This window comes from Hypomesus transpacificus, chromosome 12 (assembly GCF_021917145.1).
Source record: "Hypomesus transpacificus isolate Combined female chromosome 12, fHypTra1, whole genome shotgun sequence".
Lineage (NCBI taxonomy): Eukaryota > Metazoa > Chordata > Actinopteri > Osmeriformes > Osmeridae > Hypomesus > Hypomesus transpacificus.
Window position 1 is genome coordinate 9660207 of NC_061071.1, and position 27817 is coordinate 9688023.

The window sequence follows — 27817 nt, forward strand, 5'->3', positions numbered from 1 at the left end:
ACCTGGAAGACAATGAAAACAAGTTGGGCAACTGGCATCCCGGAGACAGGAGGGAGGGGCCTGTGCGGAAAGGGAGGGGTTGATTCTAAGTTTAAAAGTTCTGATGATATTTTCTGACTCGCACACAAAGCCATGCTCCAGTACCTAGTAGTCACGGTGGGTTGGTTTCTGTACCAAGATCTGGTCGATTCTTAAGAGCTGGACCGGACAGGATTACCAGCCTTCAGCAGACCACTAAAGAAGCATGTTTTGGAATTACAAACAGACAGAAAGACTGGCAGGCAGACAGACAGGCAGGCCGGCAAACTGCTCAGAAAACATGTTTTGATTCTAACAGACAGACCAATTGACCGACAGAAAGACACAGACAGACAGGCAGTCAGACAGGGATACAGACATGCTGGCAGACAGATAGACAGACAGGCAGGCAACAGAAGGAAAAGCAGACAGGCAGACAACATGGGTAACTCCATCTGCTGCCCAGAGCTCTGCCCCAAACCGTCCGCAACTCAAGTCTTCACCTCGCTCTACAACTACCCATGTCGCACCCTCAGAGACTTGACCCTGCGTAAGGGAGATGTGCTGGAGGTGATTGCTGAGACGACTCACTGGCTCTACGTCCGTAGGACCAGGGAGGAGGGACACACAGAGAAGCAGAGCGGTGATGAGGCCACTATCCCTGGCCCGGAGCAGGGATACGTCCCTCGGGTCTTTGTCAGACCTCTACACAGTTTGGAGGCACAACCGTGAGTGTGTGTGTTGGGGTTTAGAGAGTCTATTAGTGTGTGTGTTTTCATGTTCAGGACAGTCTATTAGTGTGTGTGTTTTCAAGTTCAGGACAGTCTATTAGTGTGTGTGTGTTTGTGTTCAAGAGAGTCTATTAGTGTGTGTGATTTGAGGTCAGAAAGTTTGAAGGTTTTAGAAGTGATGTCACACGTTGCCACCATCACAGTGGAGGTATTGCTGGAATGCTGCTACGTGTTCTGTTTTTATCCGTATGAGAAAAACAATGTGTGTGTTTGACTGTGTTTGTTCGTGTGTCCGTGTGTGTGCGTGTGTGCGTGTGTAGTTGGTATTTTGAAAGTGTAACCACCCGTCTGGAGGCTAAGCGCTGTCTTCTAAGACCTGAGAACTCTGAGGGGGCCTTTCTTGTGTCAAAGAGGCGGGACAACCGAAAATACTTCTTGTCAGGTGAAAGAAAAACACTCCAGCTACCAATCAGGTCACACTGACACACCACAAAGTACCTTCACAAGGAACATTTTTACTTTATAGCTTTGTAAGGGTTCTTCTATTGTATCTGAAGGAGAATGCTGTAAAATGTGTTTTAAGAACAGTTTTTAGGTTCCAGATAAAGTAAATTACAAATAATATCCTAATAAACTATAACATAACATGATAGGAATCTATTATCTGTGTGTGTCTCTGCAGTGAAAAGTGGAACGGTGGCCAGACACTACAAAATCCAGGAAGGAGAGGGTGGAATGTACTTCCTGGTTAAGAGGAAAAAGTTCCAGAATCTGATAGAACTGGTAAAATCCTATTCGACAGACCCTGATGGACTCTGCTGCCGACTAGAACAGCCCTGCATACAGGTTGGTGGACATTTAAACTCTGGACCACAGCCACAATCATAGTTTACCTCAAAGCTCATGTTACGGTTACTAAGCATGGCTAGTCTTCCTCTTTGGCTTATTTTGTCAAACTCGAGCTGGAGGAAAGGCTGAAAGTTCAGTATGCTTTGTATAAAATTTGATGTTATTTAATAATGTTTCCCATTGCAGGTTTAAATCATTGTTAGCTGACATTTAGATGACCTTTTGTCTCACCCCCGTCTTTTGCAGTTGGACTGTCCCACGGTGGCCACTCTCTCCTATCAGGAGCAGTGGGAGGTGGAGCGTACCACTCTAATGTGGGTGAATCGCCTGGGCAGTGGGGAGTTTGGGGAGGTGTGGAGTGGACTCTGGAACAATACCACTCCTGTGGCTATAAAACAGTTTAAAGGTATGGTACCGTGTGGATGTGTGTGGATGAAAAGGGGTATATATGTGTTTTTTTCTGGGGCAAAAACAGTGTTTTCAGCCTCTCTCCTATTCACTCTTCAAGCTTGTTGTTCTCAAGCTTCCACTCAGTCTCACACCTCCGCTCTGTATCTTTCTTCCTACATGGGTCCCCTGTGTGTGTGTGTGTGTGTGTGTGTATGTGTGTGTGTAGCGCTCAGTGAAGATATCCTGAGAGAGATTGAGATCATGAAGGGGCTTCATCATGAGCGGTTGCTAAGGCTGTACGGGGTCGTTACCAAGGGAGAACCTGTTTGTATCATCACAGAGGTGATGATAAATGGAAGCCTGAGCAAGTTCCTCAAAGGTGAAACACACACATACCACCCCCCCCCCCCTCCCCCCACGCACACAGACCCCCCCCCCCCCCCCCCCCCCCATATAACTATGTCCTGTTTGTAAAAGATAATGACCAGAGACTTGGCAACTGTTATCTCCAGAGCACAGCCAGATTGGAGAACTACCCTTCACCCTCATGCTAGACTTTGCTGTTCAGGTACAGAACATCTCCTCACGCTCCCTCTCCAACACACAGCATTAGACCTTCATGACTCCTCTAGTGTCTTGTATTGAGATGGAGGAGGAGTGAAAGATTTTGAGGTGAATCGTAGATTGGGGTGACATTCAGCTTGCCTTGTGTAACTCAGTCAAACAACATCTTAACATTGATAAGAGAATTTATTATTTTTATGCTTTCTGTTGTGTGTTGTGTTCAAGAGCACTCATCTAGGTCTCAACATAATTATCTGTTTCAAGTTCCTCACGACACCTACGCTGTCTATCCCTCTCTCTCCCTTCTCTCACCCTCCTCCTCTTCCTTCTCCTACTCCACCTCTGCTCTCCTCTACGCCTCTTCCCCCCTCCTTTTTCTCCTCCTCCTATTCTCTCCATCCTTTTCCCTCCTCCTCATCCTCTGGTGTCCAGGTCTCAGAGGGCATGGCATATCTGGAAACCAAAAAGATAGTTCACAGAGACTTGAGAGCAGATAACATTCTGCTGACCGAGATGCTAAGCTGCAAGATCGCTGATTTTGGTCTATCTCAGTTCATATTCCCTGAATACGAGAAGGTTTCCAAAGGTAAGCCTTGTGTGTGCGTGTGTGCGTGTGTGTTTGTTTGTGTGTTTGTGCTAATGTGAGTGTGTTTCTGTAGATACAAAGGTTCCTCTTAAGTGGATGGCTCCTGAGATCTTCAGAGGGGAGCCTTACACCAGTAAGAGTGACGTCTGGTCCTTTGGGATTCTGTTGATGGAGATCATCACATATGGAGAGGAGCCGTATTTGGGTACACACACACACACACACACACTAAACACAATAGCTACACAGCTCACACACACAATCCCTGTTTTCTCATACAGTATTTATTCAGTGTGTGTGTGTATGGTGACAGAGTTGACTACGGCGGCGGTGGTTAAGAGCCTTGCAGAGGGGTACAGGATGCCATGCCCCCCCTCCTGTCCCACAGACTTGTATGACATCATGGATCTCTGCTGGAGGCCAGACCCCTGGCTGAGACCAGCCTTCCTGAACCTCATCCACAGGCTGACAACCCTGGCCCCAGAATGTCTCACTGCACTGGAATAAAACCCTCCAGCTCCATAATGCACCGTGGCGGTGGTGACTTCCAGTGTTTAATATGTTGCACGTTGAATGGTTGCGTGAAGTGAACGGAAGATGAGACTATGGCGGGGCTGCTTTGGGTGACTAAACCAAGATCCACAGGGCATTTCATCCCACTGAGCAGAGGGTTTAGAGACCAGTCCTTATCACCAAGGAGGCCAGCCTGCACGAGACACAACAAAGCTGATATCATCTACAATCCACCACAGCTTTATAAAAAACGATGTGGTTTGCCATCATGGAATTGTACTGGCAAACAACACAAAGCTGTGAATTGTAACTGTGAATATTTTAAAATGGATTTCCTTTGAAATTATTAAGGGGGCTGAATTGAATCAATTAGCAAATGATGTGAGACACTAATCATAGAAGTTAATGCATCATTAGTTGTATGTGATTGCAACATCTCTGCGCAGTTAGGGGGCAGTGTATCTACACAAATACAGCTGCCTGTTCTCTTTCAACACCGTTGAAGCCGTTTGAGTCTTGTGAGTATTCCTGCTGGGTACTTGTTTTGCGTAATAAATATGCTTTGCTTGGAAATCCTTCCTTGCCTGTCTCTCTTTCTGTGCTTTCGTCCACCCTCATACTCACCCTGACACTCCCTACCAAGACGCTAAATCTGGTCCAGATCAGACTCACATAACCTAACCTAAATCCCCAAAGAACACACACACACACAACCAGACACAATCTTTCTCTCTTGTGCTCTCTTTCCCACACACACACACGCAACCAGACACAATCTCTCTCTCTTGTGCTCTCTCTCCCACACACACACACAGGTTGGGGATTAGAGTGACGTACGACTGTCTCTTCTGGGTGACTGAGCCACTTTGAGTGTGTCAAAAAGGGTTTCCTTTCACAGCTCCAAACAAACATATTTACAGTACATAATACAGCAATGGCTGCCTACAAAAGTGTTGAAATGCAGTGTCTTGCCTCTGTATTCAGTGGGTTTACATGTAATACAGCATGCTGGAAAAAAAATCTGGATTTCTTTTGAGGTGTGTGATACATTTTGTCATGTTTGAAGGCAAAACCTTGTTACCTATAGTGTGATTCAGCCTCAGTAGTAAGATGTACTTGGGCCCATACATACAGTATATCTGAATATCTGTCAGCAACACAGTATTTACATTAATACACTTTATTTTGTTTATATGATCAAGCATATGACATCACAATCATCATCCCTGACTGTACACAGTGCACCCTTTGTATTGGTCCCCTAGGGATGATTGACAGCCAAATGCACCAATAGCAGCATTTAAACACAATGGTCAGCATCACCAGTTCTGACTGAATTACTCATCCACAAAACAATGGAGACTCGCCCACTGTCCTCCAAAATATTTTCAGCTTTACAAGGTTTGTCTCTCGGTTTATAAAGTGTAAATATAAAACTACAAAAAATTGATAAGTGATATCTACTCCACTCAAATATTTTCTCTCCATTCCCTCCCTCTCCCTCTCTCTCTCTCTCCCTTTCTCCCTGTCTCTCTCTCTCCCTGTCTCTCTCTCTCTCTCGTCTCCATGGATACAGTAAGGCATTAGCCCAGGACTGGGGCTGACTCTGATTACTGTCGGACGCAGCTAAGCACCAGCATCACATGGGAAGTACCTGCGTCACATGGCCTTTACGCAACCCTGCACGAGCTGCTGGTGAACCCGCACGGAGCTTTGATTATGGGGTGCGTTACCCAACCTTAAATCTGAGGTGTGCTTTAAAGCCACATAAACACTCCCTTCGACAAACACCTTTGAAAACACAACCCCGACCCTGACTGTGGAGGTCGGGGGAGGGTGCACGATTTGGACGTCAAGCGAAGGGTCGTTGGATACAGTCCGACCACCAGAATCCTCTATTAAAAAAGTCCCTGAGAATCCAACATTCTGCACAATATTACAGCTCTAATGTTGATTAGTAGGAGATATACATGTTTTTTTTGTTTTTTAAACTTTGGAATACATGTTTTTGCCCTAACGGCTAGTCTCATAGATGCACACATTATGTGTGAGGCTATTAGCCATATACCCTGTGGTCCATAATTGTCCATGTTTTAACTTATCCTTCGTATTAATTATTTAAAAATACACTTTTCTTCGGTTAAATCAGACTCATTCACAAATAAATATACCATACAGTATGTAACATACATCCTTTCCAAAAATATAAACAAATACAATAATACATAAATACAGCTTTTCTAATAGAAATACGTGATGTTTATATGGTTTGTTAAGTTTCAAGTTTCAATATGTAGTTGTTTTCTTACAAAGCCAGCTCCTATGGAGAACATGGTTTTCTGCCAGGACAATGTCCACCTGTAGATTTATCCCTGAACCCAAACTGGAATTATAAAGTGCTTTAAGTGGTTTAAGAGTCTGTTCTGTGCAGATTAAGGTTCTAGTTGATCTAACCCTCAGGTGAGGATTACAGTTCTAGGGTGTTCCAGTTTTGACCGACATGCTCCGTAAAGGTAAATAGTTGTCTTGGGTTGCCGTTGTCATGGTAAAGTTAGAGTTCCATGTCGTCCAGCTCCAGGTCGCATTCTTTGGGTGTGCGTCGTTTGGACCGGGCTGGAGACCGACTCCTCCTGTGGCCTTTGCCCCCGGCGCCCTCACCGGTGGACACTGACACCATCTTGGGTCCTTCCAAGGTAGTTTCCTGGTCCCCTTTGGGGATGATAGGGCGCAGGGGGGAAACTGGGCTCTTGGGCTCTGGGTACACAGCCTCCATGGAGCCAGACTGGGACTCTACTGAGGTTTTGGTGAACTGGTGGATGAGATGGCCCTCCGTCTCTCTTCCTTTATTCTTCTCCACACACTGTTCCTCCAGCAGGCGTTTGGCATCCATGTCTGAGTCCTCAGCATCCGCCTCCTCCCCTTCCGTTACACACTGAACACACGTCACTTCCTGTTCCTGTGGAAGACGACACAGCAAGGGAAACAGGTTTAGTCTTAAAGCGGACAACGATACCATTTCAGCGTCTAAGGATCTCACAGACGAGAGACAGGTCTTTACCTGAGGGGCTGCCACTTCCTCCTCTGACCCCTCCCCTTCCTGTGCCTCTGCTTCCTGCCCCTTCCTGTCCTCATCTGTCACAGTGTCCCCTGTAGCATCATCTTCATCCTCCGCCTCTGCAGAGGCCCCGACTTTACCATCCGCATCTTCCTCAACAGGAGCCTCCTCCTCCCCACCCGTTACTGCAGCGTCCTCTTCCTTCACCTCATCCTCTGTTTCATCCATACCCCCATCTTCGGCCTCTGCTCCGCCTTCGTCTTGTTCCTCATCCCCTCCTTTCTCAGCCTCTATCTCTTCAGCTATCTCTTCCTCCACTCCCTCGGGCATGCCACCTTCCTCCTCTCCCTCAGTTTCTTCCTCTTCTCCCTCATTCTCTCCTTCACCCTCTTCTCCCCCTGTCTCCCCCTCCACCTCCTCTCCTCCAGTATCTTCCTCACCTACTTCTTCCCCCGTCTTTTCTTTCTCCTCCTCCTCTTCCTCCTCCTCCTCCTCCTCCTCGGGTATGGTGGCGTCTATGATGATGGATGGTACGATATCGTCCTTCGTCATCTCCTCCTCTTCCTCCTCTACTTCCTGCAGCACCTCCAGGTTCCCCGCCTCCTCTGGGGTGTCCTTGCCGCTCTCCTCCCTACACAGAGGGGGCGCTACAGACTCCGGCTCTTTCCTCCGCTGCAGGATTTTCCTCAGGTCAAACTCCATTATCACTGGTGCAGTGACGACTACAGCCTGCTCTTTGATCGGCCGGGCAGCCAACTTCTTGCGTATGCAAGCATCGCACGGGCAGTACTCGTCCTCGCTGCGCTGGTCACTGAAGTCGGCACCTGACGTCCCGTCTCCGTCGCTATGGGAGTCTGGGTTGTGTTTCGGGTTTGGGCTCAGGCTCAAGGACTGGTCCTTCATGACCTTCGCATAAAAAACAAACACAACTTCATTTTAATAATGGAAGTCAAAGCACTGTCATTAGATAAGGATATTCAATTCAGTCGTGGTGACAGATGAAACACACACCCCTCCCCCACTGCCCCCCTCACCTTCAGCCTGCGCCTTCTCTGTTCTGTCATGGTTGACTCCCTGGAGAGGTGTCCTGCCTGGGGAGGCCTCGGGGATTTCCCCCCTCTCCCCGCCCGCCCCTGGATCTTCCTCAGCTCTCTGTCGATGCTGCTCTGGATGCGCTTGCTCACCTCGTCCCTCAGCTCCGAGATCATGGCGTCCAGGAGGACATTGTCGTCCAGGTCCCAGCGCACCTTGAAATCGACCATGGCGTCCGTATAGTGACTCATGAACTGCTTCTCCAGCTTCTTCAGCAGGTTGAGCACCCACGTGGGGTCGGGGTCCTGGGAGACGCGCCTGGACAGCGGTGCCCGCACCACCGAGGGCGGGGTGCTCGAGCTGGTGTCTTCTGGTGTGTCTCTCTCGGTGTCGGTGGGGGACTTGTAGGTGGAGCTAAGGTCGTCAGATGAAGGGGTCTCGGTGGCCTTGGGGCTTTCGGGGGTCTTCAGAACCTGGCCGTGCTCCTGGAGAGGGACAGGGCTCGCTTGCTCATCAGGTGTGCTGGCATCCTCTCCTGGGTTGCTCTGCTCTGTGTCTGGAGTAGCCTGGTCTGCTGGTAGGTCTGTGGACTCCGTGTCTCCTTCTCCTCCCTCTGTCTCTCCTTCTCCTCCCTCTGTCTCTCCTTCTCCTCTCTCTGTCTCTGTCTCTCCCTCTCCTTCCTCTGCCTTTCCAAGTCCTTCATCCATCTCTCCTTCTCCTTCCTCAATTATGGTGGTGACCCTTTCCTCAGGAATCTCTCCTTTTTCCGTGGTTTCGACCCCCCCATTCCCAGAACCCCTGGACCCTGCGGATCCCCCAGAGTACACCCCGGAGGATGACGTGGGAGGGGTGACCTGGTCCTTGCCTCTGTCTCTCCCCTCCCGTGGGTCAGTCAGCCAGAGAGACTGGAGGATGTCCATGAGCTCCGAGTAGCGCTGCTTGCGGTCTTTGTCCGCGTCCGGCCCTGCGTCTGGGCCCGAGGTGGGGTCTATGAGCTGGAGCTGGGCCAGGCAGTCCAGCAGGCCTTTGGCCGAGGTGCTCAGCCGACGCCCATGCACAGGGGACACCTGGAACACAAACAGAAGGAAGATAGAGGGTGAGAAAACACGACTGGAGCCTTTCTGCAGATTCAGAAAACGTCAAGTTTTGAATGGAAATGATCCTTCATACAGTAGGAATGGAAAATAAAACAATACAAATAAACGAACTGGACTGAACATACATGTCTAGTCCCAAACATCCAAATCACTGATCGAATGCTGTGGAGGACGGTGCGGTGTGTGTTTTTACCTCAGGTAGACTGTGACAGCGGTCCAGACAGGGACTCAACAGAACCTTCATGACCGAAACAGATGAGTATCTGTTCCTCGGTACTGAGTCGCTGCTGTGACACAGCATGGTGGAACGCAGCAGCGCCAGGTCAGTGACAGTTCTCTCTTCCTCCTTCACCTCCTCTTCAGCTCCTCCCTCTGCCTCCTCAGTCCCGCCTTCGCCTTCCACAGCTCCTTCCTCCTCCACCTCCTTCTTCTCTTTCTCCTCCTCTTCTGGATCTTCAGGCTCATCCTGGAGTTCCTCCGCCGCTTGCTTTACTTCTTCTTCCTCGATTTTCACTTCCTGTTCTTCTTCCATGTCCTGGGGAGCCTCCTCCTCCTCCTTCTCTTGCTCTGTGATCCCCTCATCTTCTTCATTCCCACCCTCCTCCCCTCTCTTCTCCATTCCCTCTCCTCCCTCGTCCAGCTCGTCTCCAGGTGTGTACGCCCCGCCGTCAGCTGGAATGCTCATCAGCCAATCACTGACCACCTCGTTGGGAGACGCGTTAGGCAGGAAGGCAGGGGTCAGCTCGAGCTCCGCTTTGTTCTCTTTGGGCTTCCTGCTGCTCTGACTCCTCCCACTCCGCTCGCTCCTGGCCTTGTCATTGGCCCTCTCGGAGGCGGAGCTTTGGGGGCGCGTGCTGGCTAGCGTTTCCCTCAGCAGGTCGGCGGCAGAGAGCGAGTGGGAGAGGGCACCCATGCTGGAGTTGTCCACTGATTTCCTGGGCTTGCTCTTATTGGAGGAGGCTGAGCTGGGTCTTGGAGAGTCTGGGGCTTCCTTCACTGTCGTGGCCTTTGTCGATTTTGTCGACTTGGCAGTGCGGACACTTCCGTTATCGCTGCTGGTGTCCAACGTAATCTTTTGACCCTTGACCTCCAGGAGGCCACAGCTGCTCTTTGACCTCTCCTGTCCTTCGCTCGCCACCTGTGCCCTGGTCCTGGAGCTGGAGCGGGATGAGGCTGCAGACAAGGGTCTGAGGCTGTTCTCACAGCGAGCGCTGGTGGCATTTCCCGTCTCAAGCGTCGCTTGATTGGAGGGTTTTGGGCTGACCTGAGAAGCTCTGGAGGGGGACTTGCTGCGGACCCTGGCGCTGGATGATGACATCACCGATATGGCCCTGGTTTCAGTGGTGTCTACCTGGCTGCCTGCTTTGCCTTTAGCTCTCACTGTTGTGGCAGTTTTTACACTTCCTGTATCTAGGTCACTTCCTGTGGTGCTGGGGATGGGACTGGTGACTTTGGCTTTAGGGCCGTTGGGTGGCTTTGGAGAAGCAGCTTTTACAGTCCCATTACTGGTAGACTTGTGAGATTTACTGGACTTGACTGAAGCTTTGGACTTATCAGACAAGGCGCTAGGTGCCCTCTCCTCCGTGATATCTTCTTCGTCATCCCTTCGGTCTTCAGATGCTCCTGTTGTTTCAATGACAGGTATGTCTTCTGCTTTAGGACCAGGGGACAAGGCCCTTGCACTGACGTTGGCGGTAGATTTATGAGATCTACCAGACCGGACAGAGGCTTTAGACTTAGCTGACAAGGCGCTGGCTGCTCTCTCCTCCTTCTCTCCCTCTTCATGCCTCTGTTCTCCATCTCCTTCTGCTTCAGTTGTTTCAATGACAGGAACGTCCTCCGGGTTGGGAGTGGGAGACAGCGCTTTGGCACTTTTCTTACAGATGGACTTGTGGGACTTGCTAGACCTGACAGAGGTCTTAGACTTAGCAGACAAAGCGCTAGCAGCCCTGTCCTCTGCCCCGGACATTTCTGCCTCCTGAGGTCCATCGGGGGTCTTGGCTCGGCTCTTACAGGAAGTGTGCGTCCGAGCGGAGATGTTGGACTTCCCACTGTCAGACAGGCTTTCTGAGGCCGCAGCTTCCTGTGTCTGTTCCTCGGGCAGCTCGATGGACATGGACGTTGTGGAGGTGCGGCTTAGCGGCCTCTCAGCGGCACTGTCTCTGCCTGATTGGCTGTCCCGATTGGCTGACGAGAGCAAGCGTTTTGACGCGGCTGATTGCACACTGCCGGCCTTTTCTCGCTCCTCCATCTCCTCCCCTTCTTCCTTCCTCTCCTCCTCGCCCTCTTCAGGAGGTGCTTTTGCAGCTCCGCAGTGACATTGGCGGGACCTAGTAGTAGCTTTGAAGCCAACAGACAAGGAGCTGGGGACTCTCTCCTCTGTCTTACCAGGGCTGGGATCAGTCTCTTGGACCGGGGGTTGAGGCTTCCTGGGGGAAGGAACTGGAGGTTTGGGTGTTTTGGGAGTATTAGGGGAGCGGGGTCTCTGCGAAGGGGAGGGAGACTCCTCTCTGCGAGGGGTCTTGCTGGGGGAGGGAGATCTGATGGCTTTGGGTGTTCTGGAGGTCACTGATAAGGCACTCTGTGCCCGCCCTGCTGGCACCTCCACAGGAGTTTTGATCTTCTGTGATGAGCTGGTTTTAGCTGAGAGGCTGCTGGCTGCTCTGTTCTCTGTGCCTCCCTCTTCCTCTCCTCCCGTTGTCTCATTGGCAGGGACCTCTGGAGTTACAGCTCTACAGGTCGACTTGTGGGACCTCGTTGACTTGGCGGATGCTTTTGACGTAGCTGACAAGGCGCTGGCTGCTCTCTCCTCCTTCTCTCCCTCTTCATCCCTCTGTTTGCCCTCTCCTTCTGCTTCTGCTGTTTCAATGACAGGAACGTCCTCTGGGTTAGGAGTGGGACACACAGCTGGTGGACTGCTGTTACAGGTGGACTTGTGCGACCTGCTGGACTTGGCTGACACTTTAGACTGCGCCGACATGGCGCTTGCAGCACTCTCCTCGGGTTTCTCCTCCTCTTCATCTGCCTGTTCGTCTGCTTCTGGAGGGCAGCTAGGTGACACCGATTTTACATGTCCATTACATGTAGACTTGTGGGACCTGCTAGACCTGACTGAAGCTTTAGACTTAGCAGACAAAGAGCTAGCTGTCCTCTCCTCTTCTACCTCCTTATTTTTCTCTTCTTCTTCCTCTGCAGGGTCATCCGCTACTTGACAGCTTGGAGAAACAGCTCTTCCACGGTCGGTACAGGTGGATTTGTGGGACTTGCTAGACCTGACTGAAGCTTTAGATTTAGCTGACAAGGCGCTAGCTGCCCTCTCCTCTGTGTCTTCGACGACAGAATCTGGTCTTGGAGACTCTGCTCTCTCTGAAGCCTTGGTAGATCTGTGAGAGCGACCAGACCGGGCTGAGAGGTTGGACTTAGCAGACATGGCACTAGCTGCTCTCTTTGTAGTGCCTGCCTCTACTTCAGCAGTGTGATTCTCACTGTTAGACTTGTGGGATCTTGTGGATTTAGCAGATGCTTTAGACTGAGATGACATGGCGCTTGCTGCTCTTTCCTCTATCTCCTCTCCTACTTCCTCTGTTTCCCCTCCTGCCTCTACTGTCTCCTCTCCTACTTCCTCTGTTTCCCCTCCTGCCTCTACTGTCTCCTCTCCTACTTCCTCTGTTTCCCCTCCTGCCTCTACTGTCTCCTCTCCTACTTCCTCTGTTTCCCCTCCTGCCTCTACTGTCTCCTCTCCTACTTCCTCTGTTTCCCCTCCTACCTCTACTGCCTCCTCTCCTACTTCCTCTGTTTCCCCTCCTCCCTCTACTGCCTCCTCTCCTACTTCCTCTGTTTCCCCTCCTACCTCTACTGTCTCCTCCCCTACTCCCTCTGTTTCCCCTCCTACCTCTACTGTCTCCTCTCCTACTCCCTCTGTTTCCCCTCCTACCTCTACTGTCTCCTCCCCTACCTCCTCTGTTTCCCCTCCTACCTCTTCTGTCTCCTCCCCTGCTTCAGGAGTTTGAGAAAGAAGAGATGAAGCTCTTCCACAGCCAGTGCAGATAGACCTGTGGGACCTGCGAGACCTGACTGAAGCTTTAGACTTAGCAGACAAAGCGCTAGCTGCCCTCTCCTCTTCTACCTCCTTATTTTTCTCTTCTTCTTCCTCTGCAGGGTCATCCGCTACTTGACAGCTTGGGGAAACAGCTCTTCCGCTGTCGGTACAGGTGGATTTGTGGGACTTGCTAGACCTGACTGAAGCTTTAGATTTAGCTGACAAGGCGCTAGCTGCCCTCTCCTCTGTGTCTTCGACGACAGAATCTGGTCTTGGAGACTCTGCTCTCTCTGAAGCCTTGGTAGATCTGTGAGAGCGACCAGACCGGGCTGAGAGGTTGGACTTAGCAGACATGGCACTAGCTGCTCTCTTTGTGGTGCCTGCCTCTACTTCAGTTGGACTGTTATCATCAGGTCCATCATAGTTAGACTTGTGGGATCTCGTCGACCTGATAGAAGCATGAGACTTAGCAGACATGGCACTAGCTGCTCTGTCTTCCTCCTTGTCGTTTTCTTCTTCTACCAGGGGCATGGGTGGGGTGGTCTCTGGTGCCTCTGGTGGCGTGTTGGAGCGAGACCTCCGGGACCGCACAGACTCCTGGGACATGGCGCTGGCCACTCGGGCCTCTGTGTAGTGTGATGTCACAGACAAACGACCGCATGCGGTGCAGTTGGACTTGTTGGAACCCTGGGACGCGCCCGACACATCGGACCCCTCCGACATTACGCTGGCCCCCCTCTCTCCCTCAGCCACACATTCATCATCATTGTCGGGACTGTTGGCGGCCCTCGGGTGGGAGCAGTGTGTGTTGCGGGAAGTGTTGGAAGCTTGGCTGGCCGAATCTCCGGATGTGGGCATTCGATCACAGCCTCCGCAGTGTGGACACACACTGGACGAGCCAGAGAGCCCAGTGTGAGTGGACAGGCCACTCGGCGGCCTCTCCTCCTCTTCATTGTCTTCGTCGTCCGCTCCCTCTCCCTCGTCCGGACTCGGGGTCCTGGCCTTGTTGGAGCGACGAGAGGCGTGGCTGCTTCTGGACCATGCGCTGACCGGGCGGTCTTGGTCCTCCTGAGCGGTTGGCGACTGGGGCGCGGCGGCTCCACAGAGGCAGGAGGAGACTGCTGAGGCAGCCCTGCTGGCTTCCCCCTCCTCTCCTGCGGCCCCGCCCAGGGGCGTGGCTGCCGGGCTGGGGGAGGCCCTGTGGCTGAGCTTCCTGTGTTTGGAGGAGTGAGGGGAGCAAGCGGAGGCTCGGCTGGGCGGTTGTGGGGTCAGGTGGCAGGGCGTTGGCGTGAGGTCGTTGCTATGGCAGCAGCGAGACACGCTAGGGGGAAGGTCCTCGTCGTCCAGGTCCTCCTGCAGAGCATGAAGTATGTGGGAGGAGTTACTGACCGCCGAGAACGGACGCTCCTCCCCCTCTGACATCATCAGCTCGTTGCCGTGACTCTGGCTGCTTCGCTTGCCTCCTCCCCCCTCACTCTTCTCCTCCTCCTCGCGGCGGCTGTGTGGGTGGAGGCCGTCGCCGGCAGTCATCTCACTGCGGCTGCAGCACCTCCTGACAGTGCAAACCACCCTGGTGTCTCCATCTCGCTCCACCTCCACCCTGCGCTGCACCTCCTCCGTCACACACATCTCCTCCTGCAGCACTTGGCCTGGCTCCGGGCCTCCCCCCGAGGGCTCGGCGCGCCTCCTCACCAGCCTCTGGGAGTGGCAGGAGGAGGAGGAGCTGGAGGAGTGGGTGTGTCTGACTGTGGAATGGGTGTGTCTGGAGGTCTGCAGCGGCATGGCCGCAGCTTTGCTGTGGGCAGGGTTCTCCCACAGGTCGTAGGGCTGGTCCTGACGCTGGTAGCAGCAGGGGCAGTGGCTCTCCTCCAGGGGGCGCTGTAGAGGCTGGGCTACGTACTCTACCGCCTCCGGGTCACAGGAGCCCGAGTCGGAGCGGCTCTCTGATTGGCCCTGTGGCAGATATGGGGGCTGGGTCTCCTTGAGGGAGAAGCAGTCATTGGTCAGAGAGTCCGATGGGGACTTCTTGATCTGTGTGGACCACAGCAGGGTCTGGTCATTCTGGAGACGGAACCGCACCCTCATCTCCACGGAGAGGCTGCCATCTTTGTTGACCAGGACACGCTTCTCGATGTCGTCGTTCAAGATGGCGGTGCGGGCCTGGTTCTGCGGGTGGGAGTGGGAGCAGGTACCGAGGCCGTTGGGGAAGGACTTCTCAGAGGAGAGGGAGTAACGCGTAGAGCGGTTGGACGAGTCGGAGCGAGGGTGGATGATGCTCTTCTTGGTCTCCAGACCAAAGTTAACTATGGAATAACAGAAATGGATGAAAGGGAAAGGGGGAGAGAGACATCATAAGAAAACCACAGTGACCATTTGGCTTCATTGTGCTTCACCCTGACCCTTGACCCTTGATCCTTGATCCTTGACCTACCGTTCTTCTTGCTCTCATGCCCCTCACTGCACATGCTGGCCCCCGAGCGGGGGGCCCCGTGGACTGGGGAGCGGGTCCCATTACCAGGCGTCCTGGCCCCGTTGCCGGGCGTCCTGGCCCCGTTGCCGGGCGTTCTGGCCCCGTTGCCGGGCGTCCTGGCCCCGTTGCCAGAGGTTCTTGGCCCCAGCCCTGGAAGCTTCTCATCAGAGCTCTTCCTCAGGAACTCCACCAGCAGGGGGCTGAAGGGCTCGCGGCCCACACACACCAGCACACCAGGGCACGTCAGCAGGCTCTGCACGCTGTCAATCTGGAACACCCACGTAAACACAGAAACACACACATGTAAACACACAAGTACACACAGACATGGACACATGTAAGCACACAAGTACGCACGCAACCACGGACACATGGGCATGCACACCTTAAGACAAAGTACCAGCTCAAATAAAGAACATGGCACACATGCTACCAGACACAAACTTGGCTGGCAAACAAAACACACACTCCACACACACACACACAAAACGGACACCCGGACGCCGATGCCGTACCTTACGTCCCTCCATGGTGTACAGTTTCCTGATGTGACACTGCATCAGCTCCGAGACCTCTTCCAGGAAGGCCCTGAGGCTGTGAGTGGACCGCCGCCCCAGCACCACGCTGCGCCTCACCCCCGGGTCGCTGTTCTTGACCAATAGCACGCGCCGCTGCCGATGAGCTGGGTGGTGTGTGGGCGCCGCGGACGCAGCGGGCGGGCCATCGGGCCGGTGTGGGCGCCGGCCGTGATGATGCCAGACGGCAGGTCGTTTGCCCGCCAGCTCCATGTTGATTGGCTTAGCCTGCCGCCTGTCGGAGCAGAGGTAGCACGCGCCGTCCTCCAGCTGCTCCAGCTGCTTGATGTTGTGGGTGCCGCGGGGCGTGGTCACGGTCCGCACGCCAAACGGCAGGGGCACCTGCACACACGTGCACAAACACGAGTGAACACAGATATCAAATACGTACATGCGCCAATAAAACAGGAACAGGTGTTCTTAGTTCAAACTGCATCAGAGGAAAGACAGGCTGGAGAATCTGCAGGCAGTCTGGCAGTTCTGAGAGGAGCTCCTGGGTTAGTCTGACCTTCTGTGAGAGGTCATCCAGCAGGGCATCAAAGCATTTAAAGCTGCGTTTGTGGATCGCCATCCTGACCCCCCCAAACTGGTTGTCGCCGCTTTTGTAGAAGGTGATTCGCTTAGCCGGGGCGGCGGAGGTCACATGGGCGAGGCGTGCAGAGGGGGGGGGCTGAGGGAGTGGTGAGGCATCTTTAAACAGGCTGTGGTTGTCCCACAGATCTGTCGGGGATGACTGCATACTGCCCTCTCACACAGACCTGCACACACACACACACGTCCACGCATGCAAACAAAAACATCTTAATTTATGAAGAGAATTGTTGACCAAACTAACAAAATCCTACAGGGTATAGTCCAAATGTTTAATCTCTTCACATTTCCAAACCTGTACAGTTGGATGTAATTACACTTACACAAACACAGACGCACACACACACACACGCTGTTCTGTAATCTGTAATCGGGACGTCAGAGCATTTGATTGGGGATTCAGGATAACATTGAGCCAAGTACAGCTTTGATCCAGTGATGATGCTGCTCTCTCAGTCTGTCAGCCTGGTTAAATCACCCAACATATGCTACTTAACAACACACCAACACACAACATCCACACTGTAGAAAACCACATATTACATATTACATGAGATATATACATGATGATATTTGCAAATATTTTCCAACTGTCCAGGTATGAAGAGAGAGAAACCTAAGTTAAATTGTTGGACTACTGTGGGTGTCTTGTACAGTGGTTTAACTTGTCAAGCACCATCATGTTATTAACTGCTCTGCTGTCTGTCATGTGACTGTGTTTGTATTGTTATTTGTTTTTGTGTTTTTTTGTGTTTTCTGTAAACCTCAGAAAGATAACAGATATCGGCAGCAGCTAATCTACATCCAAATTAATGAATGAATGAATAATAACCCATTAACAATCAAATTAAGACGTTAAATAATATATTGGTGGTTTGACGCATGTATTTCTGATGAGTTAAGAGGCTAGCTCTCCGGGCTAAGTTTAGAGGAGTGTTACTGTCACTCTACCAATCCTATTTGGAGCGTAAACTGCTCAGAGGTCTGTTTCTAGTTATGACATTGCATAACCCCGTAGAATCAAGTCTCTTCCTGCCACACAAACACACATGCATACATAGATACAAACATACATAGAGAAGACAAGGTAATGGTGTCAAACAGGTCAGTACAGCATGAACAACCCTTGCTGGCATCCATCTATATTCCAGATGTTTGCCACCAGACAGACCACCTGAAAAAGCCCTCACTCTGTTCCCTTCATCTTTCCATCACTCAAACACACACACAAACATGCACACAAACACACTGATAACACAGCCATTCAAACACACACACACACACACCAAACACACACTCACTCACACACACTCCACCCACCCTCTCATATTCACAGACACTTCACCCACTTTGTATAAATGCGCGCACACACACACACATTTACACGGGTCCAGTGGTGGACCAGGTGATTCCAGTATGCTGGTCTGAATCTAGGCCTTCACTTGAGGATTACTGCTCCTCTACCCTACCTCTCCCTGCACTCCTTAAACTGTTCTCCCTGCTGAGCCCGTAATAGGCAACTTAATCCAACAACAATGAAGGTTAACAGTACACACCCACACACATGCCCACAGTTTGAGGCGAAAAATGAATCAAACAGAGATCATGAATACATTGATGACAGTAAATACACCAGCTCCTCTCCTGAGATATCCTGTCACTACACATGACACGACAACAGGCTTCTGGAGATACATCTTCTGAATCGACAAGTAATAACAACCGGCTCCTGACTCTAGCTACAGAACACGAATACTGCCTGGCTTGTCACCAACACTCATAAACACTACACAATCATCTTAGCTATTACAGTGATCTACAGCTGTTCTCCCAACCAGAACAAGAATCTACATCTTTAACAGTAACTCCTATCTGTCCCAACCACCAGCAATGTTACTCACATAATCAGGAAACATGATGCACCCAGGCAGAATCTGTATATAGGGAAGTACTTGAGCTTCAATCGGCCCCAGTTCTGACTGCCACTGTCAGACTGCCTTGAGAGTGTATGAGAGAGAGAGAGAGAGAGAGAGAGTGTGTGTGTGTGCTAGCTGCGTCTCTGTTAGTGATAATGAAGAAGAGCGTTAGCCTAGCCACGTGCAAACGGCCTCCTCCTCTAAGATGGCTGCCATTAATCTGGACACAGGATGAGAGGAAGGAGGGAGGGGAGGAGGAGAGGACAGGGGAGGAGGAGAGGACAGGGGAGGAAGAGAAGAGGAAGGCCAAGGATAGAACGCAAAGCCTCCATAATCACCTGTGATCTGAGTGGGTCAGAGCTAGAGAGGAGGGGGGGGGGGGGTGAGGCATGAAGGTGCAATAGGTATAGAGCAGCGTGCACGGGGCAGCTCAGAGAGCTGGAGAGCTGGAAACACATGGAGAACTCCACCGTCTGCCCCCGTCTGAGCTTCAGGGAAGACAGGAGGCCTGAGGAAGGCTGCAGTAGCTCCACTGGCCATCATTAAAACCTAGTGTCATGTGATTTTATAACATCCTTTTACTTGATGCTATAGAGCAGTGGTTCTCAACCCTGGTCCTCAAGTACCCCCTGTCCTGCATGAACCACTGCTACAGAGGTCTATAATGTCATGGCCACAGCTGTGCCCCCCTGTTTTTTTGGTTTTTCCCTTCCCTTTTGTCTTCACCTGTGTCTCGTTCAGGGGTTTCAGTATCGTTAGTTTCATTGTGTCCACCTGTGTCTTGTTTTGTTCTGTGTACTTAGGTTCCTATTTTGTGTCCAGTCTTGGTCTTCTCATTACACATTGTCAGTTTCCCGTTTTTGAGAATAAACCCCTTTATTTGACGCCATGTTTGCCGACTCTCCTGCATTTGGGTCCTACCCCACCTCTTCCCGTGACGGTACCACTCGCCCTGATGTCTTAAAACATGGGTTTATAACCTTCTATTTTAAAACGTAATGACAGGTGGTATGCATTTATACCAGCCAAAGACTTAACATAGTTTAATCTCTCTTTCTGTCTCTTTCTCTGGCTCACTGTAATTGATAGCAAGACAAACAGTCCAGTCTATACGCGCTACATGGACTGCACTACATGTAGTTGTGTTGCATAGTGGAGGCGTTATGAGTGAAAGGTCAGTCGAGGTGTCCTGAGGAGAGGGACAGTACAGTACACCTGATCATTGGACCTGCCAGGTGAAAAGCTCTATTTTGATTGCATGGCTGTTAGAGATTAACTTCTTAGAAGTGAGAGCACAGCCTGGACTGTAACACACACACACACAGTGCAGTGATTAGAAAATGACAGATTATCCAGTTGGAGAAGGGCAGTCTTAGAAAGATAACAAAATGACAGACATACAAACACACACACACACAGGCACTGTGAAGGGTCTAACCAGTAGTCTGCATCGGAGGCTCGCTAGCTGGACCTGATATGCAATATGGATAGGGCAGAGTAAAGGAGAGAGAGAGAGAGAGAGAGAGAGAGAGAGAGAGAGAGAGAGAGAGGAGAGAGAGAGAGAGAGAGAGAGAGAGAGAGAGAGAGAGAGAGAGAGAGAGAGAGAGAGAGAGAGAGAAAGAGAGAGAGGCTGAGAGGTTGATTGAGCCCCCTGGTGGTTGGAGCTGGTGCTGCGTGTATGAAAGACCAGGTGATTCTGAGGAGAGAGCTGCCTGGTCTGATGTCATGAAGGTTAGGACACTGTGAGACTACACAAGGATTGTGAACAGCCAAACAGAGCAATATGAAAATCACAATGTTTCATTTTATCACTTGCATTACATCTAGCTACCAGAACTTCCAGTCTGGGGTCAGCAAGTGAGATATTTACATGCAAAGGAAAACATCTCAAAGATTCTCAAATCACAACATAAAAAGTACAGGGATGTAATGGTGTATGTTCTACCAGCTTTGGGAGCAGACACATGCTCCACTAGTTATGAGACAGGACTTCAGAGAGATGGGGGAGGGAGACAGAAAGAGAGAGAGAGAAATGTGTAGGTGGGTCCCTGGGCACTCTAGGCACTAAGAAATAGAGGAGGAGTATGACAGCCTTTCGATTTCCTATTATGACAGAAACTAGACAACCAAACCTCCCAATGGAGGCTTCAGAAGACCACACTGAGAAGTGAAACACAGGGAGGTTTACAGGTACAGACTCCACCAGTGACTATATGTTCAACACTGTTTCAGTTATACTGCTCTGTTGCTCATTCATCTGCATCTAAAATCATGTAAGGTACTAAAAATAGGTGTCCCCTCTTCCCACTCTGCCTGCTGTCTCTCTGACCCTCATCACTTAAACTGAGCCGTGACTCATCAAATTCAGAGATCCTACATGTAAACAACTGGACCAGGGCCTGGTTTTAACACACACAAACACACACACAAACACACTGACGCACACACCTTGCAGCACCCCACTTATCTATCTCCCAAAGCTCTGGTAACATATTAAGCAGGTTGTTCAGCACAGCTTACCGTAATTGAAGCATTTCCCAGCAAAACACCACCTTCTTATACTCCAGAAATTCCTATCGGGATTATTTTAAAGTAAATATGTTTAATTCTGATGAGAGGTGTGTTTTCCAGACCCCTAGACCACCTCCTTCAATAGGTATATTAGTGCGCGAGCTACAATCCTTGAACCGCACATGCGATTAACTAATTTCTGTGTCAGTTATCCGAGGGAGCGCGATGGGACAGCTTATCTGCTCCTTGATATCTTTCAATTAATGTTCAGCACAAAACCGGGAATTGTCCGTCGCATTGTTCTCATTGCTCGTTTCATTTCTCAAACTAGTTATTATCCACTCGCTTGTGAAAGAGAGGGGACGTGGGGGAGGAAGAAGGGGATTCATGAGAAAGAGGATTAGACATGCCTGAGCCATCTGTGTTGATGGGGAATTAACAAAAGCTACTGTGCCTTACTGCAAACGCACACACACACAGGGTCAGACTTTACAAACAGGCAATTTAGGACATTTTCATTACAAACCGTGCGTGTATAGGCCTAATAAGTTTCAATATTCCTATATGTTTAATGTATGCACCTCCCTGCCAAAGTAAATTCCTTGTTTATGCAAACATTCATGGCGAATAAAATCCTTCTGATTCTGATAATGTTTTATTGTCTTAGCCTATTATAGCCTACAATAGATCTTCCACGTGAGAAAAAAATTCTCAACTAACAAATAAAAAGATGTCCCTTTCACGATATGTGGATGTAGGGATGGCGGAAAAATTATTACAGAAAATAGGCCAACAAGTAATTTTTGTACCGTATTCAGTACCAGGCTTTTGAAAAGTCTGAAGCTGACGTCACCAGTCACACCTGTCACTTGCACTTTGGTTACCCCTAGCAACGAAAGCTCCCCAGTCCCCACAAAGCCCAGGACAACTGCAATGGCTGCCTTATCAGAGTCTGAAATGGGAAATATAACGATACTTCAGGTATCTGAATAACGGACATGAGTACTGTAGGAAAGAATGTAAAAGTGGTCAAGCTATAATTAAACATCAAATACCTCAAGAGCAGAGTTAGCTAAAAGGGGAACAACTTAAAGCGGGCTACACAACACACAGTAGAGCTAGTTCGTTAGCCTACTAGTAGTACGACAATGGCAGCAGCGTAAACAATTAGCACACTTGGCCAGGGTCAGAATTTGGAAAATAAGCAACGTAAACGTGAACTGGCATACTATCCGACGGTGAGTTTGCGTGTTTTCCCACGTGACTCTGACTGATCAAGCAACAAGTTAACCGACTAAACAAACTATAGACATCAAGAGCTTGAATCATTGTGTTGTTTTTACAAAAATCTATTGAATATTAGCATACTCGACTCATGGAGCCAGCAATCGAAAAGCAAACCGGTGTCTTACCGTATGTGGCCCTGCATCCCGGCAGTCCGCCCATCAATCGCAGACAAGTGCATTTCGCACAGCCGTGCTCACGAGTCTGCGCTGCATTCCACATATACTTATGATAGCATGGTTTTTGTTTGATAAAAGCACTGAAACATTGCATTAATAACGAAATCATTGCACATTCGACGTATGAAAACGAAGAAAAATAGGTAGTAAATAGGTAGGAAAAAAAGTAGCCTATAAGTATAAGGGGACGTTTAGGAAAAAATGCAGATTGTCCTTACACAAACACATGAAATACATTCACATATGAAACGTTCACACGCATTCATACTACTGTAACTCAAACCTTTTAGTTTATAATTATTTCCTACAGACCCGTATATGTCAAAACATTAAGTGTAATTGATGAGGATGGTGATGTTTGTGTTGCAATCAGAGAGAAGAGGGCCTCTTTCGCCTAAGCCGCCACTTCTCATGGACGGAGTTCTCGGACGAGACTCGGGTGCTCGCCCATCAGCAATTTGTTTATGAAACCACCATGTTCGCTGCCGCGAGAGGTCTCTGCTGGTCTCAGGTGACATCAGTGGCCAGAATGTCCAAAGACCTGTTCCCTGAGCTCAAAGGTTAGTTCCGGATGAGCCATGCAGCAAGTGGTTCCTTACAAGGTTAAAACCTTTCTACAGTACAATTCTTGTATTATTTCACATGGCACTGTCTGGATGCAATGCACTGCATCTAACTCAATAATTGATTTAAGACTAACACATGGTCACATTTGAGAGCCTATCTTTTTATGTCTACAGATTTGGACTCATCTAGAATAGTGTCCCTGATCAGGGGTAAGTTGTTGGAATATTTGCCCCGTCTCAACGCCGTCCATCACACAACACTTTTCCACTTCCTCTCTGAAACCTGCATCACTAGGCAACGGCTAATTCAGGCTGTGGTGGGCGGAGCTGGGAACCTGTCAGTCGTTCAGAAACAGCTGGAGGTCCAGGTACCCCCCCTACCCCTACCCCTAAATCAGGTAGGGTGTACTTTGAACGGTTATTCTCTGTGTTCATTCATTCAAGTGTATTCATTTGTTTTTCATATTTCTAATTAACTACCTGCTTAAACTACTAATTGCCAAGTACCCAACTACCTACCTTCTACAGTACCTAACGTCCTTCGTAGCACATCATTATCTAATCATCTTCCCAGTACTTAACTACTCTCCTTCTACCTCCCTACATTCCTTGTGTCCAACTACCGTCTTCCTAACTACCAGGGCACTGATGTGGATTATTGGGAGCGCAAGCGTGCACATTCACATCTGGCAGCCATCGAGAAACTGAAGGAAGAGGAGCTGGAGCATCTCAGAAAGGGGTCAGAGGTCATTCTGGAAGAGCTGGACATCCCTCAGGAGGGAAGACTGGACAAAGATGTAAATACAGACACACCTCCCCTGCTGTCAGGGGGCTTACTGCTGCCCTTGTAGAGTTCCTCTGAAGTGTTGTGTGTGCTGCCACATAAACCTGTTGGGCTGTCTCTCCAGGCTGTGATGGAGCTGGTGCGAGGTGCTGTGAGGGCCAGGGGAGAGCTGCTGCTGGGGAGACTGTTGAGAGAAAGCAACCTGGTCTACGACCTGCTGGAGCTCAAACTGCAACACACCACTCTGGCCACCAGGGGGATCCCACACACAGGTCATGCTGCCGGTAGTGCTGGCCTCACAGGCCCTGCACAGACAGCCAAGGCCAGGAAGAAGTGAGATCTGGCTGGGAGTGGAACAGGACCTGTTCTGTTGGAGGAAGCCTGGGTCACATACTAGAGACAACATACTAACTAAAACATAACACACTGTTCAATGATAGTGTTCATTTTAATATCATTTTAAACCCCCCCCCCCACAAAAAAATAAAATAAAAACAAGAATGTGTATTAACATTGATATGTATGAAAGCACATTATGTCCATACTATTTTATGCCTTTTTGTAATAGATAGAAATAAAAAACAAGTAGGCCACACACATTCTAATATTTAATTTAAAAAAGTATATTTTGGTTTTGACAAACAATTACATAAATAACTGCAGTACTTGTTTCAATTCAAGAGCCATTCATTATCGGACTGTGGAGTGTCCAGCTTGCCCTCTATTGGGTGAATGCTGAAAGCTTACGTACTAAGGGATCCAAGAGATAAGTAGCATTTCAATAAAATAATGTAACACTAAGAACTCCATAAGCTACATTCAGAACACACCAGAGAAAAAACTTAGCACTGGTTATTATACAAAGTAACAACCAACAACAAAAAAACATAATAAATAAGTTAAAAATTAAAAAAACAGACATTCAAAACAAAACTTGCTTCAATCTATGGATCTAGCATCATTATGATATATATATATAGCCTAAAATATACATTTACAGTAGGGTCCAAGCCTCAGACCACTAGTCAAGATATTTCTATATTGCATCTGTTTTGAATGTTATAAAAATGTGTATCAGCTTCATTTTAAGGGAAAAGTTGAATCTTTGCCAAACTTTTCATAATTTTCTGAATATAATGGTATGTCCCCTTTTTGCTTAAATGACAGTGCGCATAGACTCCTGGGAAACCTGATGACCCATGCTATGTGTATATTGTATATTATATTCAACCTATGTATATCTAACACAAGTGCCATCCCAGATAAAATGCATCCTTCGGAAAACATCAGTATAACTAGTGGACACTGACATCAGGCCACTACGGTTTAAGCACCAGTTACTATGGATACAGCACCCCGTAGCTGTGGTTACAGCACTCTTAGCTTTGGTTATAAACAGCATCCTTATGGTTCGTGGGAGTTGTGAGTACAACTGTACAGGACTAGCTGGATGACTGTAAAATGACTGAAAAGGCGAGCAGAAATCGCCAGGAACGCCAGCCAGCTGCTAGGTATCTGACGTGACGCATTGGCAGGAGTGTCTAAAAAACGAATGCTTGCAAATCTAGAAACAGAAATATTCATCAATTCTAACATATTCAGAAACCAAGCCCGTGGGTTAGGTTATGCAAGCTAATTCACCGTAACAAAGTAGCTTATGTTTCTTTTAGAAAGAGATTTGGTTCAATTGTTGGTCTTGTGACCCTTTGGGTTGAAACACACTTTACTCTATATCTGCGGCAACAACCAGTAAGTCTGTTTAAGGTCCGGGAGTGAGACCTGGACCGGTCTTAGTAGGCGCGTACCAGCCGGTTACCAGGGGTGATGTGAGTGAGCATCGTCTGGACGAGTTCCGGAAGGTCGTATTCGTGCTTCCAACCCCAGTCCCGCCGTGCCGCGCTGTCGTCAAACGCCATTGGCCAGCTGTCCGCTAGGGGTTGGGAGTGGAGAACACTCGGTAAACATCCTTAAACTATGAAGCCATGAATCTCACAAGAATGTAGGTAGAGTTACTGTAATTACTATAGAAAACAATGACATAACATCCCTCACATCCAGCACACCCCTCACCTATAGCCTGTCTGACAGGGTCCACGTTGTATGTGACCCTCAACTCGGGCAGCACCTTCTTCATCTCCTCAGCCAGCTCGTGGGGAGTGAAGCTCATGGCGTTGATGTTGTAGGTGCGAGAGCACAAGGCCTCGGCAGGGGCCTCCAGGACCTCCAGCGTGGCCCTCAGGCAGTCGTCGATGTACATCATGGGCAGCCTAGTGTCGCTGCGCAGGTTACACTCAAACCTGCCGCTCTTCACCGCCGCGTGGAATATCTGGACAGCGTAATCTGGGAGGAGGAGGAGGAGGGGGGTTACGGGAAAGAGTGAGGAAGAAGGGGGGGGGGGTTATTACATTATTGTAAAGTGACTTTGGACTTGGAGACAGATGGAGGTTCCCTGATTTAAATAGCAGAGGAGAGGTTCTGAGGGGTGTGTGTGTGTGGGGGAGGGGAGAGGTTGTGGTGAGGGTGGGTTCTCACCCGTAGTGCCTCCACCAGGCTGGGAGTCAGCAGAGATGATCCCTGGGTATCTGAGACAACGGAAGTCTAGCCCATACCTGTGGTGGTAGTACTGACAGAGAAAACCAGAGGATCAAGTGGAGGTGTGGGTGTGTATATTGTTTGGTTGTTTGTGTGTGTGTGTCTTTTATGTTTTGTGTTGTCAGTGTGTGTATGTGTGTGTGTGTGTGTTACCTCTCCCATCAGCTCAGCGTGGACTTTGGAGACACCATAGATGGTGCGAGGTCTCTGCACACACAGCTCAGGGGTGGGGTCCCTGGGTGAGGAGGGCCCGAAGGCTCCGATAGTGCTGGGGACAAACACACGAAGACCATGTTCTGCTGATATGTCTAATATGTTATGGAAACCTACGGAAAGAGGGAAAGAGTTAGTGAGAGAGTGTGTGTGTCTGTGTCTGTGTGTCTGTGTGTCTGTGTGTGTGTGTGTGTGTGTGTGTATGTACTCCTCAGACACCCAATTCCACACCGTACCTGTGATGTTGACCTGTCTAGCCAGGCTTACGTTGTCCTCTCCCACAGCAGACAGCACAGCAGAGTAGTGGACCAACCAGCTGATGTTGTTGTTAACCACAATCTCCCTCAGGTTCTTACAGTCCAGGATGTCAGAGTAGATAAACGGCCCTGCGGAACGCAGTGCTTGTCCTAAGTCTGCACAGACTCACTGTATCGTTGGTACTCAAAACAAGCCAGGAGGCATAATGTACATACCACTGTGGTAGACCTCGTTAGGCGGCATTCTGATGTCTGACAGAATCACATTGTTGTCCCCAAATCGTCTCCTAACAGAGCCAGTGAATAGGGAGGTGTAAGAAAAAAACGAAATGTCCCTCCATATTGCAACTTACAAATAAAGGTTGGGCAATTTTAGCGAATCAGAAGAGGTTATGCAAATTTCCTACCGCAGCATCTTGGCAAGCCCCACCCCCAGCTGGCCCAGCCCCCCTAGAACACACAGGGTAGAGCGATGTTGTCATGGACACCCCATCTAGCTGTTGCCATGGAAACCCTGCATGAAACCAGTGCTGGCAACCAAACTATCAGAGGATGCAAGGCAGACTCTTGACAATCTTCTTTATTGTTGTTATAATTTTGACAATAAACGATTGGAAAGTTGCTTACCTGTTATGAGGACTTTGGGATGTTCGTTTTCTGTTAGTGACGAGGAGTGAATGCCAGCCACGGGACTGACTTGAGAATGGGGTGAAATGATGCTACGCACCGTTTTTTAGCGGCCTGATGATGCTGTTCCTTGCCGGTAACGCACATCGTGACACACCACTCAACCCGGCCACAATCATCCTAGTACAAATTGCATAACTTAAGAAATGATACACACTTATGTAAACGCCTTAAGTGGCTACAGCACTCGCCCTATAAGAAGATCAGCTGACGTCGACTCACTAGCGCGTCCTATCTAGTTGCAAATGACATTATGCACAGCAAATCTTACCAGGCCAGCTCATGCTAGCAAGCTAGCTAATTTGTTCCCGTACTTGT

The 27817-nt window shown here is 49.6% G+C and overlaps 4 protein-coding genes across 4 annotated transcripts; 2 read left to right on the forward strand and 2 right to left on the reverse strand.

Moving 5' to 3' along the window:
• The first annotated feature begins 113 nt into the window (after positions 1-113).
• On the forward strand, positions 114-4243 carry si:ch73-340m8.2 (tyrosine-protein kinase SRK3). The gene is made up of 9 exons (XM_047031502.1): positions 114-746; positions 1070-1191; positions 1432-1595; positions 1845-2004; positions 2215-2367; positions 2501-2556; positions 2985-3138; positions 3212-3343; positions 3452-4243. The coding sequence occupies exons 1-9, from the start codon at positions 460-462 to the stop codon at positions 3643-3645; spliced, it is 1422 nt and encodes a 473-aa protein (XP_046887458.1). The 5' UTR covers positions 114-459; the 3' UTR covers positions 3646-4243.
• A 1137-nt stretch (positions 4244-5380) lies between these two features.
• rp1l1a (rp1 like 1a) lies at positions 5381-16658 on the reverse strand. The gene is made up of 11 exons (XM_047031399.1): positions 16428-16658; positions 15860-16261; positions 15306-15612; positions 13200-15177; positions 10623-11885; positions 9329-10544; positions 8479-8805; positions 7741-8223; positions 7241-7612; positions 6710-7027; positions 5381-6607 (listed from the first exon to the last, which is right to left on the reverse strand). Exons 1-11 carry the CDS (start codon positions 16656-16658, stop codon positions 6203-6205), a joined length of 7302 nt encoding a protein of 2433 aa, XP_046887355.1. The 3' UTR covers positions 5381-6202.
• A 5203-nt stretch (positions 16659-21861) lies between these two features.
• Positions 21862-24216, forward strand: c12h8orf74 (chromosome 12 C8orf74 homolog). Its single transcript, XM_047030849.1, has 5 exons — positions 21862-21918; positions 22774-22960; positions 23141-23364; positions 23608-23763; positions 23875-24216. The coding sequence occupies exons 1-5, from the start codon at positions 21871-21873 to the stop codon at positions 24085-24087; spliced, it is 828 nt and encodes a 275-aa protein (XP_046886805.1). The 5' UTR covers positions 21862-21870; the 3' UTR covers positions 24088-24216.
• Positions 24217-25143: 927 nt separating this feature from the next.
• On the reverse strand, positions 25144-27545 carry LOC124474935 (L-threonine 3-dehydrogenase, mitochondrial-like; the record flags this gene model as incomplete). The annotated part of the gene is made up of 8 exons (XM_047031400.1): positions 25144-25680; positions 25821-26090; positions 26283-26373; positions 26496-26668; positions 26792-26941; positions 27029-27099; positions 27220-27262; positions 27440-27545. Coding segments are annotated over 8 exons (1044 nt in total), but the record flags the coding sequence as incomplete, so codon positions are not given.
• Between the last annotated feature and the right edge of the window lie 272 nt (positions 27546-27817).

Coding starts and splice junctions, on each gene's coding strand:
- si:ch73-340m8.2 (XM_047031502.1), top strand. CDS start 460: ATGGGTAACTCCATCTGCTGCCCAGAGCTCTGCCCCAAACCGTCCGCA. Junction 1,192..1,431: donor CCGAAAATACTTCTTGTCAG/GTGAAAGAAAAA, acceptor GTGTCTCTGCAG/TGAAAAGTGGAACGGTGGCC. Junction 3,344..3,451: donor TGGAGAGGAGCCGTATTTGG/GTACACACACAC, acceptor GTATGGTGACAG/AGTTGACTACGGCGGCGGTG.
- rp1l1a (XM_047031399.1), bottom strand. CDS start 16,658: ATGCAGTCATCCCCGACAGATCTGTGGGACAACCACAGCCTGTTTAAA. Junction 10,545..10,622: donor GAAGGAGATGGAGAACAGAG/GCATGAAGAGGG, acceptor CCGGTCTGGTAG/ATCTCATAAATCTACCGCCA. Junction 8,224..8,478: donor GAGAGATTCCTGAGGAAAGG/GTCACCACCATA, acceptor GTCCCTCTCCAG/GAGCACGGCCAGGTTCTGAA.
- c12h8orf74 (XM_047030849.1), top strand. CDS start 21,871: ATGGCTGCCTTATCAGAGTCTGAAATGGGAAATATAACGATACTTCAG. Junction 23,365..23,607: donor TACCCCTACCCCTAAATCAG/GTAGGGTGTACT, acceptor CCTAACTACCAG/GGCACTGATGTGGATTATTG. Junction 23,764..23,874: donor AGGGAAGACTGGACAAAGAT/GTAAATACAGAC, acceptor CTGTCTCTCCAG/GCTGTGATGGAGCTGGTGCG.